The sequence below is a fragment of the Caenorhabditis briggsae genome (genome assembly GCF_000004555.2).
Source record: "Caenorhabditis briggsae complete genome, chrX, whole genome shotgun sequence".
Classification (NCBI taxonomy): Eukaryota; Metazoa; Nematoda; class Chromadorea; order Rhabditida; family Rhabditidae; genus Caenorhabditis; species Caenorhabditis briggsae.
Window position 1 is genome coordinate 14,780,295 of NC_013491.2, and position 17,233 is coordinate 14,797,527.

Genomic DNA, 17,233 nt, shown 5'->3' on the forward strand with positions numbered 1-17,233 from the left:
CATGCAGCTGGCGTTTTCGATGATTTGATAAGTGACAATATAATTATTGCAAATTGATAAGCATGTGTTCGTCCGGTTCCATGGTGTAGTGGTTAGCACTCAGGGGCTTTGAATCCTGCGACCCGAGTTCAAATCTCGGTGGGACCTATCGTTTTAAATTTTTGTGAATGTGCTAGTGATGACAATGTTTCGTTTCCGAATAAAACTATTTTCAGAAACAATTTGTTGCCAAGAAAGCTCAAATTGAATCAAAACAAAAACGATAGGTTCCACCGAGATTTGAACTCGGGTCGCAGGATTCAAAGTCATGAGTGCTAACCACTACACCATGGAACCGGACGAACACATGCTTATCAATTTGCAATAATTATATTGTCACTTATCAAATCATCGAAAACGCCAGCTGCATGTCAATTCATGATGCGGAAGCTTTTCCTTATTGACACCAGGACTTTCACTCATTGAGACAGTTCGCGGACGATAAGATGATTTTTGCCTTATGAAAGGCAGGTGTTTGTCAGGTTCCATGGTGTAGCGGTTAGCACTCAGGACTTTGAATCCTGCGACCCGAGTTCAAATCTCGGTGGAACCTATCGTTTTTTGCAGTTTTATATATCTATCATTAATGAAAAAAAATTTCAAAAAAGAACGAAGTTTATAACCACCTTCTAGGACTAGAATGAGTATGATAATGACTGATTTTGCATATTTAGACTGACTACTGCAATTGTTGAATCAAAAACGTTAAAAATACATAAATAAAAATAAAATAAAATAAAATTGAAAATACAATAGTACATAAGTAACTTATTTTAAATCGGAATAGTTTTTACATATTTCGAAGGTCATGAATATTTTTTTTATTTTAGCTTATGGAGTGTTTTCATAGTTTTTGTGACCACATAATGATCATTGTAGCCTTTGGAAAAATGGATAAAAATCAAAGTTTGCACAATTCCAAAAATGATCAAAACTGTGCAAGGACATAAAATTCCAATAGAATGCCGCTACCCACAGCTCACCAACTTTGAGCCCTTATATCTCATTTACTGTGGAAGATATCAAAAAGTTGTCAACAGATAAAATGTTTGTTATAAGATCGGAAATACTTCATTAGTTGAATACTTCTTGATATCTCACACAGGGACCCAGATAAATTGGTTCGAAGTTACAAGTTTGGGGTTCACTATATTTAGATTGTCAAGGTAATAAATAGATGTAAGACTTTCTGAATGCATGCCACAAACAGATCTGATTTGCTCTCAAAAATTCTGCTCAATTATGAAGAAAATTAGTTTTCACCATGAATAAAATCATACAAAAATTCATGCTTTTGAAAAAATTTTGTCCCACTTTGCTTCAGTAAAACCTATACAATCAATACTCACTCAAAATGTCTTAATGCTCAACAAATGTTTTTTTGGTGGTTGAAGTTTTTTTTAAAAACACTGTTTTAAACACGAGCTTTAATTTTATAAAAATTCTGTAGTTGCGGTTTATGTGGAAAAAAGTGTTTTAAAGTTTGACATTATCCGAAAATTGTTTCCATGGTAATTCTTTATATTATATCGCCGGAGAAAAACCTAGAAAAACCTAGAAAATGCAGAAAGCAGGAAGAATTGAGTTCAAATTCCCTCTAAAAATAGATGTTCAATGGAGCGACTTTGCCTTTTCCTTCTCATTTGCACTAAAAGCACGCTTGTGTCAAATCGATTCCACAGCTGACGCAGGGCAGTACACTTCTTTCTATTCTTTTGTCTAATTGTTTTTTGTCTACTCGCAAAGTTTTAGAGTTAACTGGATATTATAAATGTTTAAACTAAATAATTATTAAATAATTTTTTTTGTCTGATTTCTGGAAAAAAATTTTGAATTTTTATTTTGCTTCTCGATAATTGTGAATCGTTATATTTGGTTTCAGCTTCGTTTTTGAAATTGTTTCTGTCTGTTTTCCTCAAGCTCTTTATTCACTCGACCAACGCCAACATGGACATTGTGCCTCTTTTCCCGCCAGAGTTCGAATGGCCGGAAAATGTGATAACCAAAATTTTTCTCCATCTGCCACTAGAATTGCTGTAAGTTTCAGGTTTTCTAAAAGTTTTGTATTTTCAATTTCAGAATCCGACTGATTCTGCAATTTCCCGAGTACAGAGCTCTGTTCTCCGCTCATCAAATACATGTCGACGCGCTAAAATGGAGAATTTATAACTACTGCTATATAAGATTAAAAAGAGGAGAAGAGACCGTTATGCTTCACATCAAAGGGGATCTACGCAAAAGAAGAAGAACTCCACGAATCATTACGATGACATCCATTGAATTTGAAAAGTATGGGTTTTATCGGGATACAACTCAATTGGATATGTGCGTAGATGAGGACAACTTGGATTCATCCAACATGGAGCTTTTAAAACATTTGAGTGAAATGTTGCTTCCTTCACTCAACGTGGCCAACTTCGATCTGAGATTCTACCCAATTGATGCTAGAGTTAGTTTTGTACACTGCTTCATTTTCAAAATGATTCGAAGATTTCGGATTCTCGAGTTTTTTCAACTCCGTCCTAAAGAGTGTGAAACCAACGCTGACCACAACCTCAGAGCAAGAAGACTTATTTTGCAGTATAAATATATGCAAAATGAAATTGAAGTCGACCATCTCAAAGTCCATTTCACGGAGATGCCTCTTTTTACTGAGATTCCACTTCGAAAGGGTTTGGATTCGCGATTCATGAGCCGTTTGTATCCTTTGAGAACAAGAAACATGACAATCTGGGATACGGAATTCATAAATCTTCGCTCGCTTTTGCAAATGGAATGTGAAAATCTTACAGTTAGTCGAGAAGAAATGAGGGGATCAGATATTGGTGCATTGATGAAAGCATGGATGAATGGAGGACTTAGAAAATTGAAAACATTCTATTGTTACAGTAGAGAATTTCAAATTGATCCAGAAGGATTCCAAGGAATACCAGCCAAACCAACGTGAGTTTTGCATAGTACCAATTTTAATAAATGATAGTTTTACCCTTTTTCAGTTCCACACCTCCTCCGCCGATGTTTCCACACCCTGAATATTGGACCCGGTACGCACTAGAAATTATTCGTATTGAGGATGGTAGAAGTGCAAATGTCCTTTGGTATGAGGATGAGTTCTGGTTTTACATCATTGAAGGAAACTAAATTGGCTTAAGCATTTTCAATTTATTTTGCTCTGACACACGTGATTCTGAAAAAGTGTCACTAGACGAGCTGTCTCATCAATTACCATGTTGCCTCTATTTCACCGCCATTCGATTTTCGTGGTGACTCTAAAATATATTTAACCTATTTCGAATGAACATCAGCAAAATGTTTTTCTAGTTTACAGATTTTTTAAATATCTCTTGATGAAATTGAAACAATTTAATAACATTGGTCTTCAAAAATAAGTCCCACCTTCTTTTTTCTTACTTATAATTTTATCCTGAAAAACTTACAATTTCTCATCTCAATTTTTATTGATGAAAATAGTTAACTTTTTCTTTTGAGCTTTGTATGTTAGGAAAGTGTTCAATGCCATGAAAAATACTTGCCAACGTTCCACTTTCTCATTCGGTGCTTTTGTTTTTGAATATTGTATATTAACCAATTTATAGTCCAATAAAAATTTTTTATTTGAGTTCTTTGTTAAAGGTGGGGGGACATGAAAAAAAATATGTTCTCGAAATTTCGTTTAAATATGCCTCTCGAGGAGTTGAACGTGTGGGACGAGGATTGAGGGTGCGGCGCCGCTACCGACTGAGCTACACGGGCAAAGAGAAAGCGGTCACCCGTTTGCATACATAAAGGCGAGGACGACAGCTGTACGCAGAGTGACATTAAGCGTTGTACACCGTTACGGTAGAATGCATACTCTGGCCCCAAAAATCCCCCGTAAAATCTCCTGTCCCCCTACCTTTAAGTTATATGATGTTTTTCCATAATGATGTAATATACCTTCTTGTTTATACACAACGCGAGAGATGAAAAGATAAGAGGGGAAGAGGCCCTATTACTATACGGCACCTGGAATTTTCCCATAAGGCTGACCTACGCGTCACGATGCAATACGCAACGCATCGCACCCAAAAAATCAATAACACATGGTAACTCATCATTCTTCCTTTTTTCTTTTACTAATCTTGAGTCTCTCAGATCCCTTCCTTCTCCAAAATGGATGCTATGGATTTGTTCGGAGGATTGAGCAGCGATGAAGAAGAGGAGAACTACCCACCAACTCCAAAAGACAGCACTTTGACTTTGATGGCTGAAATGGAAATGAGGTAAGTTTTTTTTCCAACTAATAAGAGAACCTCAACACCTTGTTAACTTAGATTTTGATGAATATATTAAGAACATGTGAGAATAGTCTACCTAGACACCAATAGAATCCGTTCGCCAGGTTTAGCCAAGTTATATCAATACCAAAAACCGCAAACTCAATGTAACACATAGATTTAACATTTTTTCTTAACTTCTAGAACGTTTCAGAACATGAAAGTTGTTTTCTTATACTGAGAAGTGAATGGCACTTTCACACATTTTCCAGATCCATTCGAAAATTGAAAAAAACGTTTTTTGAAAAATTTGGAATGTAAGAAGTATGAAAAATTATTTAATTCGAAGTATAACCAAACAAGTGTTATGTTCTGAAACGTCCTAGAAATTTTGAAAATTGTCTTCACGGACTGCTACTTTGCATTGAAAACGTACTGAAATTACTGAAATTGATATAACTTGACTGCTACAAATCAGCGGATTTTAAAATTTTCAGAGATGCTATTCTTAACCTATTCTGAAATTTTCATCAAAATATGTGATTGAAAGGTGTTGAGATGCCCGAATAAGTTTTCAGAAATTTCGACACTAAAACTGATTTATTTTTTAAGTGATGAAGACGGAGATGAGCCAATGGAGGCCAACGATACCGACAAAACTACTAGTGGCAGCTCTCCTGATCAGATGGTTCCGGCAACGTTTAGTGACAAGCCGACTACTTCAGCTCAAGTCAAGTTTTTCCTTTCAAGCGATGAAGATTCTATGGACATGCCGGATGTTAAGCAAATGGTCAAAGACAGCATATCCCGATTGGAGCAAGAAACAAAAAGAAAACTGATGGAAGCAGTGGAAGCAACAAAGCCCATTACCTGTATGGAACCACTCGTCAAGAAGCCAAAGGTCGAGATCGAAGACTTGATGATCGAACAGTTGCCCACTGTGCCAGAACCAATGCCAATGACTAGTGACGTTGAGAGTGTGCCCCAGGGAAAGATGGATAAGAAAGATATTGAATCGGTGAGAATCAAGAGTGCCGTGAAACAAGAAGAAGAAAAAGAAGAAGATAATACCGCTGGCAAACTGGATCATGATGAAAAGGAACGACTTAAAATGGAGGTGCTTCTCAAAAACTTCTCCAAAGAGCAATTCGATCGCTATGAAGTATTCAGACAGTTAGTTTAAAAACATGAAAATCATTATGAGCAAATTTGCCAATTTTCAGATCGAAATTTCAAAGAACCATGATCAGAAGACTAATGAAGAAGTTCACCAACAATGCTCCTTTCCCCGAGGGTGCAGTCATTGCAGTAGCTAGTTTGGCCAAGATGGTTGTGGGGGATATTGTTGAAGAAGCACTTGATATTCGTGATGCCAAAGAAGATGAAGCAGAACAACCACTTCAGCCGCATCACATTCGTCAGGCGTACTACAAATTGGCTCGTGAAGGAACAATTCATTTTTAACCAGCCAGATTACTATCCAATCGCTTTTTACATTTCCTGCTTCTGATCTCTGAAAAATCAATCATTTTCTGGAAATGTTAGTTTCAGACTTTTTAAAACTTCCTCTATATCAATTTTATTTTCATTTGCTTTTCTGTCTTATCAATCTTCCCTACTTACATGATACTTTTTATGCAATTCAACACAAATTTTTTACCTCTGATAAATGTTTTAAAATTTGTAGTTTCTCTTTGGAAGTTTAAAAAAGCAGGCGGTAACAAACATATCTCGAAGTATAGGAAAAAAACCGTGATCAATTTTTGAGAATGTTCATTTATTATAAACATTATAAAAAAAGGTTAAAACACACTATAATTGGCTGAAATTCAATTTCCAACCATAGAGTCGAGTTTACTCGATGTTAATCCACGGATATGCGTTTTCATCAGCATTTGTTGGTTATCTCGGTCCTTAAATCTTTTTTAATGCTGAGAATTTTTGGTTACTGACTTATTCGGCCCTTCCAAAATGTTGCTTTCAAATAATGACAAAACATTTTTTGTAGAAAAGAATTCAAAAATGAAATTCACGTTTTTCTAAAATCCTTGTGAAAAATTACTGAAAATCCTCAACGATTCAAACTACAACAGAACTTTATTTTTAAGACAATGACTGGAATAAAAATGGAGAAACAAAAATCCGAAAACGCTGAAATCTAAGAATTGAAGGAAGAAAGAAATACTAACTCTGATCAAACTAATTGACGAGAGACAAAAACGATTTTTTTTAACATTTCAAAACGATACTGCTTTATTAATTTCTTCTCACTGAAGCTGAAAAAGTTGATAAGATAAAAATCACATTTTCCTGTTTTTTTCGGAGAAATGCTACTATGGATTCATGTTACCTTCGATCTTGACTGAAAATTTTTTAAACTGCATTTTTCCATCAAAGACTTCTCGAAACCTGAAACATCTGTGAATAACTTCTCTATGTCCAATGATCCCTTATTCATACATCAATCTCACTAACTCTCACAAACTTACAAAATGACTAACTAAACATTAAGCCTCTGAAACCTCTTAAAATTTCGTGAAGAATATCCCAAACAAGGTTTCACATTATAACTTTTTATTATTTTACAAAAAATGAAAAAAAGGAACATGATACATTTCAAAACCAGTAGAACAAACTTGAAAGGCACATGATACATTCAAAGTGTTATGAAAATAAAGATGAGAAAAAATACAAAATAGAACCGATATTTGACAAGTACATTGAAAAAGAATAGGGAACAAAAGTTGAAAGGAGAGACAAAAAAGATGAATGGGAAAAGAGGAGAGAGAGAGAGAGAGAGAGAGAGAGAGAAAAAATGAAATGAAGAACCTTAAATATCGCGGTTTCTCGCGATTTATACTAAACCTTGAAAAATCAACTTACCATAAACTACGCTGAATAACTTATTGCGCAAGTTAATGTGAAAAAAGTTACGATACAAATTCACAATATAACAACAAAATAATCTTACACTTTTTTACGATGCATGAGCCCTAGAGCCCATGCATCTTTACGATGCATGAGCCCTAGAGTCCCATGCTGTGTAGTTACAACTACACGGTATATAAACTAAGGGGTACGTATCGTACCCCCACATTCCGTTAAATGATGTAACGCTTAGTTACACATATAACGGTTCTCTGGAGCTTCCTCCCACCCTTCAAAAATGAGAATATTCATTTTCCATGGTTCACACTTACTCGGAATAAGTAGTACCAATGGTACTACTTACTCGGAATAAGTAGTACCAATTCGATACTACTTACTCGGAATAAGTAGTACCAATTCGATACTACTTACTCGGAATAAGTAGTACCAATGGTACTACTTACTCGGAATAAGTAGTACCAATTCGATACTACTCACTCGGAATAAGTAGTACCAATATGGTACTAATTACTCGGAATAAGTAGTACCAATGGTACTACTCACTCGGAATAAGTAGTACCAATGGTACTACTTACTCGGAATAAGTAGTACCAATTCGATACTACTCACTCGGAATAAGTAGTACCAATATGGTACTAATTACTCGGAATAAGTAGTACCAATGGTACTACTCACTCGGAATAAGTAGTACCAATATGGTACTAATTACTCGGAATAAGTAGTACCATTATGGTACTAATTACTCGGAATAAGTAGTACCAATTCGATACTACTTACTCGGAATAAGTAGTACCAATGGTACTACTTACTCGGAATAAGTAGTACCAATTCGATACTACTCACTCGGAATAAGTAGTACCAATATGGTACTAATTACTCGGAATAAGTAGTACCAATTCGATACTACTCACTCGGAATAAGTAGTACCAATATGGTACTAATTACTCGGAATAAGTAGTACCAATGGTACTACTCACTCGGAATAAGTAGTACCAATATGGTACTAATTACTCGGAATAAGTAGTACCAATGGTACTACTCACTCGGAATAAGTAGTACCAATGGTACTACTCACTCGGAATAAGTAGTACCAATCTGGTACTACATACTCGGAATAAGTAGTACCAATATGGTACTAATTACTCGGAATAAGTAGTACCAATGGTACTACTCACTCGGAATAAGTAGTACCAATATGGTACTAATTACTCGGAATAAGTAGTACCATTATGGTACTAATTACTCGGAATAAGTAGTACCAATTCGATACTACTTACTCGGAATAAGTAGTACCAATGGTACTACTTACTCGGAATAAGTAGTACCAATTCGATACTACTCACTCGGAATAAGTAGTACCAATATGGTACTAATTACTCGGAATAAGTAGTACCAATTCGATACTACTCACTCGGAATAAGTAGTACCAATGGTACTACTCACTCGGAATAAGTAGTACCAATATGGTACTAATTACTCGGAATAAGTAGTACCAATGGTACTACTCACTCGGAATAAGTAGTACCAATGGTACTACTCACTCGGAATAAGTAGTACCAATCTGGTACTACATACTCGGAATAAATAGTACCAATCTGGTACTACTTACTCGGAATAAGTAGTACCAATTCGATACTACTCACTCGGAATAAGTAGTACCAATCTGGTACTACTCACTCGGAATAAGCAGTACCAATCTGGTACTACATACTCGGAATAAGTAGTACCAACGGTACTACCTAAACCAGCAAGTGTGAACCATGGAACAGTGAATTCATCACTTTCCATGGGTGGGAGGAGCCCCGGTAGGTGACTTAGTCACTCTATTAAGTAGCTAGCTACTCACACAGAAACTTAGGGAGAGAACTCAATCTCTATCCCTTTTAATATGAAGGTTGTCGATCGAGCACTTAAGCTCGATCGACTACCTAGTAGCACAGCTACTCACACAGAAAGTGAGGGAAATAAGCCCCTTTTAATATGAAGGTCGTCGATCGAGCACTTAAGCTCGATCAACAACTACTGAATAACTAAATAACTAACGACGTCAACGATTGTAGAATTCGAAGCGAGAAATATCTCAATCGCTCTAAATTTATTCTACAACTACGTCGTATACCACACATAGTGTGGAATAGTTTTTGAAATGACACTATAAAATAATAGCTGTCAAGCCAAAATTTTTATATCAAATGGCAGTTTGTTAGACAAACCACCATTTGATATCGTCATTTCAACCTTCTTATCTCGTGTCATACCAAAGATACTCGAAGAATGCCTACTGGTAAAATGTCTGAAACATTTTAACAGATTTTTTCAACATGTCAGATTTGAGTATCTCTTGTAAACAAAAGATATTAAGGGTTGAAGCGACAGTTTCCCAGTATACACATATATGTACACATACACAGTTACTGTGCCGGGAAATCATAGTGTCCTCCTCCTCCTTGTGTCGCCCTGCGGTGCGTCCTGCCGTATAATCCGGAATCTGAAATAGGGGAATAATATCCTAAAACAGAATCGTTGTTCTCAGTAGCTGTTATGATACTGGTACGAAAAAACTGGAGCGGTAGAAAAGAAACGCTGGTGGCCATGACTAGAAGTCCAATAACGAAAACTCTGCATTTTCAGATGTTTTCTTTTTTCCACTATATTATGTCGATTTTTCTGTTATTTTCCAACAGGATAGTTGGAAAAACACATTTTCAAAAAGAAAAATCGACATAAAGCGCGAGAATCAAGAAAATAAATTCTGATGATAAATATATCTTCAGATAATGACCGTTTCTGTTATGGCACTTTTGGCCATGGTCACCGGTGTTCCTCTACAACATCTCCAATTCTTTTACACCAGTATAGACATTCTTTGATTGAATGAAAACCACTCAATCAAAGAATGCTCTTAAACGTCTAAGAAAGAAGATGACAAGCTGGTGATGACATGGTATGCAGGGAGCACCGTATCTTTTCTAGTAGATCAGCATTTAACACTGTCACATTTACCCAACTAAGTTTCTATCGGAGGTTTTCAACATATTACCGTAAAACCTGTAATAGAAGGGCCACTAACTTTAAATTTAAGCCGATTCATCTCGGTTCCTGTCAAAGATATAAAAAGTTGTTAACTGATAAAATATTGGTGATATTATGATAAACATTTTATCAGTTGACACATTTTTAATATCTCGCATGGGTATCGAGATAATGGAGCTCAAATTGGTAGTGTGGGGGCCGTTCTATTACAGGTTTTAGGATATCCTTAAAACCTGTTACAGAACTGCCCTCTAACATTTAAATCCGAGCCGATTTATCTCGGTTCCTGTCAAAGATATGAAAAATTTGCTAACTGATAAAATATTGGTGATATTATGATAAACATTTTATCAGTTGACACATTTTTGATATCTTGCATAAAAGCCAAGAAAATTCAGCTCAAACTCGACAGTGTGAGGGCCCTTCTATTACAGGTTTTACGGTATCCCTGAAACCTGTAATAGAAGGGCCCTTAACTTTTCAGTTAGAGCAATTTATATCTGTTCCTGTCAAAGATATGAAAAAAATATCAACTGATAAAATATTAGTGATATTATGATAAACAATTTATCAGTTGACACATTTTTGATATCTTTCATAGGAATTGAGATAATTGAGCTCAAAGTGTGGGGTTCGTTCTATTACAGGTTTTACGGTAGTTAGGGGTAGAGCAACATATGCTTATCCACTAGAAAAAAAATACAGTGATTGATTTGTAATGAATTACAAAAACATCGATTGATTTAAAGTCAAGATTCAACATGTTCGAAATTTTATAATTCGGCTCAAGCTATCAAAATAGTCAGTTCTTGACAACTCGATACAGTTCACAAATCAATTTGTGTTCCTAAAAAGTTGGAAAATTCTAGAAACAAAAAGTTCAAATATCGTCTCGATATTTCTTCATAAAAGATGTTTGAACTTTTTTCCAGAAGATTTGTCTTTGGAAAGCTCAAAAAGATAAGTGGTATCTGCGAGCTACGCAAAGCAAATTTCTTCACTGATCATTCCAGTAAAAAAATTTCTTTACTTTCCTAGATCAATTGGCCCAGCTTCTGGTGTGTTATGAAAATGAGCATCCATGAAACGCTAACTGAAAAATCTGGACTTTTGAGTCAGTTTTCCATAGCGGACCCAGTTCATTTCCGATAAACAATAGAGTTTGAAATCTTAGTCAGAATGGCTATGAATTCAAGAACGATGGCGTGAAGAGTAAGGTGTGGGAGGTGGGAAAACTAGGAGGTACTAGGAAAAAACGCCGCAATCTTTTGTGGACAATCTTGCATACTTTTCGGCGAGTCGTCGTGGGGATGTCGTCAAAAATTGATCCATTCGATACAGATTGTCCTCAGCAGCTCGAAAAAAGAATGTGTCAACTTGGGGAAAACTAGTATAGGTGTGATGGGGACGGGAAAAATTTACTCTTTCAATTCAGTCAGATCCGTCAGTTGAAAATTGAAACTGCAGAAGTCGTAGAAGGGGACGGGAAAAACAGAGATATAGGTAGGGATATAGGGGAAGGAAATGTAGTGAGCTGAAATTCTGTCCAAAACAGAATTCCAAAACAATAATAACTGAAAATCACAAAAAAAACAAGATCCCCGAAAACTGAAAAATCAGTCCTGGGGCATCCAAAACAAACGAGTTTGTTTCTGATTGTTTTTTTTCTCGGCAACTTGAGTCTTGACCAGTTCTTCAGATGAAGCGATTACATTTGAAATCTTTCCATCTGCAGAACTGTAGATTTTCAAGTTCCAAGAAACCATTTCAAGTTTCAATCTGCAGTTCAAGAACTACAGAAATCCGTCGATAGATTGATGATTACGTGGTGCGCGGAATCGCCCTAAGAATTATCAGTTATCCTAGATCTATCAATTGCTCAGCGTTTTTCGCAAGGGCCTGAATAACTGAAAAGGGGAGTAAAATGATGAAAAAAAGAAAAAAATAATGAAAATAAAACATGATAAAGTAATAAAATAATTTTTTTGTGTTTCGCAATTTTTGGGGTGCACGCGCATCTAGAAGTAAGTCGTTAAGTTGAGAATTACATGATAAGCTAATATAAAAGAAAAAAGAAAAATGATGAAATAAAAAGAGAAAGAAATTGATGAGAAAATTCGAATTTTGGGGTCAGGAAGATAAAAAATAAGAGAAAATGACTAATTGTACCAAATATATACAGCTTTCGATAAGTTATTCCTTGACAGTTCAACTGTAAAATAATGGTTTAAAATTTAGATTTTCGAAGTTTTTTCACAGCTTTAGAGTCATCCGATAGTAATCCCATAGGCTAAAGTGATACAGTAATCTCATGCACTAAAATGATACAGTAATGCCATGGGCTAGGGTGATACAGTAATCCCACGGGCTAGAGTGGCTAAGTAATCTCTCGGGCTAGAATGATACAGTAATCCCATATGCAAGAGTGATACAATAATTTTATAGGCTAGAAAAATACAGTAATCCCACGGGCTAGAATGATACAATAATCCCATAAGCTAGCCCCATTAATTTGAAGTTATAATTTTCATACTCATTATCACAAAACTGCTAGTGTTCTCCTTATTTTTCTTCAAAGGACCTTTGTCTTGCTAATGATCGCTCTAAGGGGACAGAGCCATGTAATCTGTGGTTCTAAATCTCATTTAGTATCCCATATCTTATATCTATCTTGCTTTCAATTAAACCCCGTCCCAATTTTCTGAATGAAAAACAAACTAACTTCGTAGTGATGATCCGAGGATTTTCCATACGTCACTGATCCGGGGATTATTATCCAATCGGCTGAAATAGTTTTCATGAGATTACCAAAATATCAGGAGAGAACTATGAAGCCACATTTGGTTTTGAAAGACGTCATGTGCTCACCTTGAGGAGAGAGATAGAGTAAAAGAAGCCAGCTTTATCCTTCATTCCATCCAATATGAAGTTGCCTGACGACGTTGCCATGATAAGATGACGTCCCTTGTCGTTGACACTCCAACTGACTGAAATAACTTTAATAGAATACACAAAAGAACGTCAATGAGCTGAAGAAGAGCAGCTTTCCGTGATTCTGAAAGTCACCAATTTCGTACCTCAGAAAGATATGAGCCAGTTAAATTCCAATCAATTCCAGAAGTAGCCCATTGGGCCTTTTTCATGCTGTCCGATCAAACTGGACAAAACCAATCCTTTCTGGAATAATCAGCCATTGAAGGGACTGTGATAAGAATTGACCAACCTCTATGATAATTCGGAAAGCATTAATGTTATTTTTCGGTATACGAAGATTTTTATCCAGAGAAGGTGAGGAATCCAGAGAAGGGAAAATCCAGAGCAGAGGGGAAAGTGGACAGTGAACCAGTCCAATTACTTACATTTCAACCATAAACAAAATTTCCCGTGCTCTGAAAAAAGGATCATCCTTAAATCATTGTTTACGAATGGAATATGCGTCCACATTGACATATAAATTAAACTATGAAGAGAAAATAAACTGATCGAAGTTTTTCCTAGATTAAATGCAAAAGATGTTTTATAAACTTACTTTTTGGAAAATGACAAATAATGAAACTTTGTGTCTTCAATCTGGATCCTGTGAAGACTGGACCGTGAGAAGTCGAAATTGCATCAACATGAGTCGTTTTTCTGGAATAGCAATTTTGATGATGAAACTTGTGCAAGAAGAAACAGGGAGTGTCTTGAAAAAGAGGAAGTTTTGCGATTGGGAATACGATTCAAAACGTGGTCATAAGAGACAGGACACAACTTGGGCGGAGGCTTTCTTAAGATTTTAGATGCGATTCACGAGATGTGTTCATTGCATTCAATATGTATTGAAAAGAGTGACGAAAGAAATGCCTAAAAGATAAGAGAGGATTGAGAGCCCCTTTGGCAGCACACTCCTTCACATAAAAAATGCATAGCTGCCAAGTGCCTTACACTTCTGAAAAGCCTGAGAAGGGCGCTGCTGAACGACCGAATGGAAGAAATGGAGAACCAAGAGTATGGGGGGAGAAGTAAAAAAGAGAGGAGTGGGAGGCCCCAATGTGGGAGGGAGGGGGGGGGGCGCTCTTTCTCTTCGCTCAGTCTTCGCAGTCTCTTTTCCGCACACATCTTTTCGTCTCTTGCCAAAACACATACACACTTATTGCGTCTCTTCCTCGAAGTGCGGAGGGAGCGCAATACGACGAAAGCTCTCGTCACGGTTCTCAGAACAGAGACACAATGGAAGAGAAGAGACGGCATATGCATCGATTGAATGATTCTGTTGGCAGTTATTCGAGGGGTTGGAACGGAGAAGAAGAGAAGGCAAAAAAGAAAAGGAAGAATTGTTGAGTAATAAATGACGGTGTTGGCAGTCATTCGAGGGTTCGAAGAAAAGGAGGCGAGGAAGAAACGAGGAAAAGAAGAACACTTACGGAGGGGGAACAAAAGAAGGAATAGTCGCTGAGTCATAAAATGATACGAATATAATACTAGAGTAACCAAAAATGGCAACAAACTATCACTGTTCAAACAACTCAAAAAGCGGTTCAAAGTGTTTTCTTTCAAAGTTTTCTGTGGAAAAAAATTGAACGAAAGCTCTGAGGAACACTAAAAGTTCCTATTGCACTCAAATGATCGCAAAAGAGGAATAGTGAGGAGTCATTACTGGTTGGGTTAAAAGACATTAAGATTAGTCCCCCGTAAAACCTTCTGCTTAGGGCATTAGACGCTGTCTGTAGACTCACGTAAAACCATCCATCAGCAGACTACATTAGTTTTGTTACCAACACTACTATTTCAAAAACTAAGAAGATAACTTGGTGACTGTTGGTTCGCGATTTCAATCAAAAGTTTTCGTTGCGGAAAATTTCGCAAGTTTATAACAATAAGTCACACGATTCTTTCTCAGTTTCGAAAAGAGAAATTAATTAACCAAAAGAGGAAAACTGGCTTGGAAAAATGGAATTAAATCTAAGGAATACATGTTTCCAAAAAAAAAGATAGATGGAGGAATATAACGCAGAAAAGCTTTTCGTGACGCATACCATAAATGTGGAAATGGAAATGAAGAAGAAGAAGAGTGGCTTTCGAAATAGGAAATGCATTGAACATTTCCTTTTTTGCCGTTTTTCGAAATGGAAGACTGTGCGATGGGGAGATAAAAAGAGAAATGTTTCGGCGCGCGCAGCTGTGAATGGTGATTGATTTCATTCAAAAAATGCTGGTTGAAATCTGAGAAAGATTGCAGAAAAGACGCAACTCTGTTTCTTTAGCAACTACAGTTCGAAGAGTTCAGGTTCTAATTTCCGAATTAAAATTCAAAAATTGACAGAATAAACACAATTAACAAGACAGTTTTTGCCGGAGAAAGTGGAGATGAATCGCTCGAAATCGTTTCCTCTGATCCCATAAACTCGATTTGTAGACAACTACTTTGCTCATGAAACTCATAGTCGGTGAAAAAAGTACGAGAAGTAATTGTTCCGGTTCAGACTGCGTGAAAGCACAAAATCGGCAAACGACTTCTATATATCCGGACATACAAAAACTATGGATCTCTTGTCCATGTCGTTGTGGAATCTATCTTTGTGAAAAACGAAGACTAATTTGATTAGTTCCGTTTTGCCCCAATCTTCCTCTTGACGTACACGACAATATTCCTAATTGTTTCCGCCCAAATTGCTCATTGTCACGGCAGTATTTCTGAATTGGCTGTTGTCATGATAGACCTTCTACCATTATCTACTCCTCAAAATGATGCAATAGAACATCGAGGGAACTGAGCTACAGTATTTCTTCGTTCAGCGCCTCCTATTCTCACACAGCAGTTTCAATTGTATTCGTTTCAGATACATCGCTATTATTACATGAAGCTTCTGAAACAAGGAAAAAAGCTTACCAAGTTTTTTGTTTCTGATAAAAAGCGCTTCAAATGATGACTATACGGTGGTTCACAGCGCACAAGAGGTTTTTTTGACGTAGAACGGCAGCTATTGATAATCATAATGGATGGATGTATTCTGAAACAATAATGAATATGCATTTTAAAGCAATCGCAATAACATCGACAGCCAACAAGAAGAAAAATACATTTTCAAGCAGACAAGTGACGCCGCGTTTTTATTATGCATAAAAACGTGGATTGCAACGACACTCCGCTATCCCGCTAGCGCGCGTTGTTTACCATTAAACGATCCGATTTTCGAGCAGACTCGTGGCTTTTTCTTAGAGCTACGTGGAATTTCGTTTGGAAATTTGATCAATAATTCTTTGGACATGGACTTATAACAGTGTGAAATGTTTTTCAGACGTCAGTTACTTACAGTACGGCTGTAGGACGGAATATCCGGGGAAAATTACTAGTTTTGACCGGAAAATAAGATTTTTCAACAAATAATTAATGAGAAATCGTGAAAACTTACAGAGTGAACTAAAAGGAACATCAATTGAATGGAACAGACTAGTCAAGTAACAGATTTACTCGAAATAATCCAGCATCCCAGACAGTTGGACGTATCGAGAGAAGAAGACCGGCGGCGTGATTCCCTTTGACATGCCTGTAAATTGAATAAATTGTAGTTCATTTGGTTGATATCGAAATCAGAAATTTCATCGAATCGAAAACAAGATGAAGTTTCCGTATCATCATTATTATTCATCGAAAAGAGTGACAATTTTGAACGCCTGCCTTACTCGCCGACGGGGCGTTTCCGGGCCTGCACTACCGACTGCTAACTCGCTTGAAAACTGTGGGCAAAACAACATGCGAAATAATAGAGCTGAGCAATCTCTACACCCTCCAGTAAGAATTGACAAATTTCAAAAGCGGTATTCAGGTCTCGACTGACAATTTCAGCCGGAACAACGAATTTTAGCCGGTTGGCTAAAAAATGTCGGCCAGAGCCCCGTTAATGGTTCGGATGCTGGTTGATTCTAACTCGAGGTCGTAGAGCTCGCCAAGCTCTATCATCTGGCATGTTTTTTTTCTCACAATCGAATTTAGAAGCTAGTTATCAACAGTGTGGCGTATTGCCGATTTTCTCTAA

At 36.7% G+C, this 17,233-nt stretch overlaps 2 protein-coding genes and 3 non-coding genes across 5 annotated transcripts; 4 read left to right on the forward strand and 1 right to left on the reverse strand.

Moving 5' to 3' along the window:
• Nucleotides 1-74: 74 nt before the first annotated feature.
• Nucleotides 75-147, forward strand: CBG28499. The gene has a single exon. It is a non-coding gene (tRNA).
• A 117-nt stretch (nt 148-264) lies between these two features.
• Nucleotides 265-336, reverse strand: CBG28689. The gene has a single exon. It is a non-coding gene (tRNA).
• A 184-nt stretch (nt 337-520) lies between these two features.
• On the forward strand, nt 521-592 carry CBG28229. Its single transcript has one exon. It is a non-coding gene (tRNA).
• A 1,394-nt stretch (nt 593-1,986) lies between these two features.
• Nucleotides 1,987-3,180, forward strand: CBG27906 (the record flags this gene model as incomplete). The annotated part of the gene is made up of 3 exons (XM_045240162.1): nt 1,987-2,075; nt 2,119-2,982; nt 3,036-3,180. 3 exons carry the CDS (start codon nt 1,987-1,989, stop codon nt 3,178-3,180), a joined length of 1,098 nt encoding a protein of 365 aa, XP_045097904.1.
• Nucleotides 3,181-4,191: 1,011 nt separating this feature from the next.
• On the forward strand, nt 4,192-5,759 carry CBG00192 (the record flags this gene model as incomplete). The annotated part of the gene is made up of 3 exons (XM_002645240.1): nt 4,192-4,301; nt 4,908-5,468; nt 5,519-5,759. The coding sequence occupies 3 exons, from the start codon at nt 4,192-4,194 to the stop codon at nt 5,757-5,759; spliced, it is 912 nt and encodes a 303-aa protein (XP_002645286.1).
• Between the last annotated feature and the right edge of the window lie 11,474 nt (nt 5,760-17,233).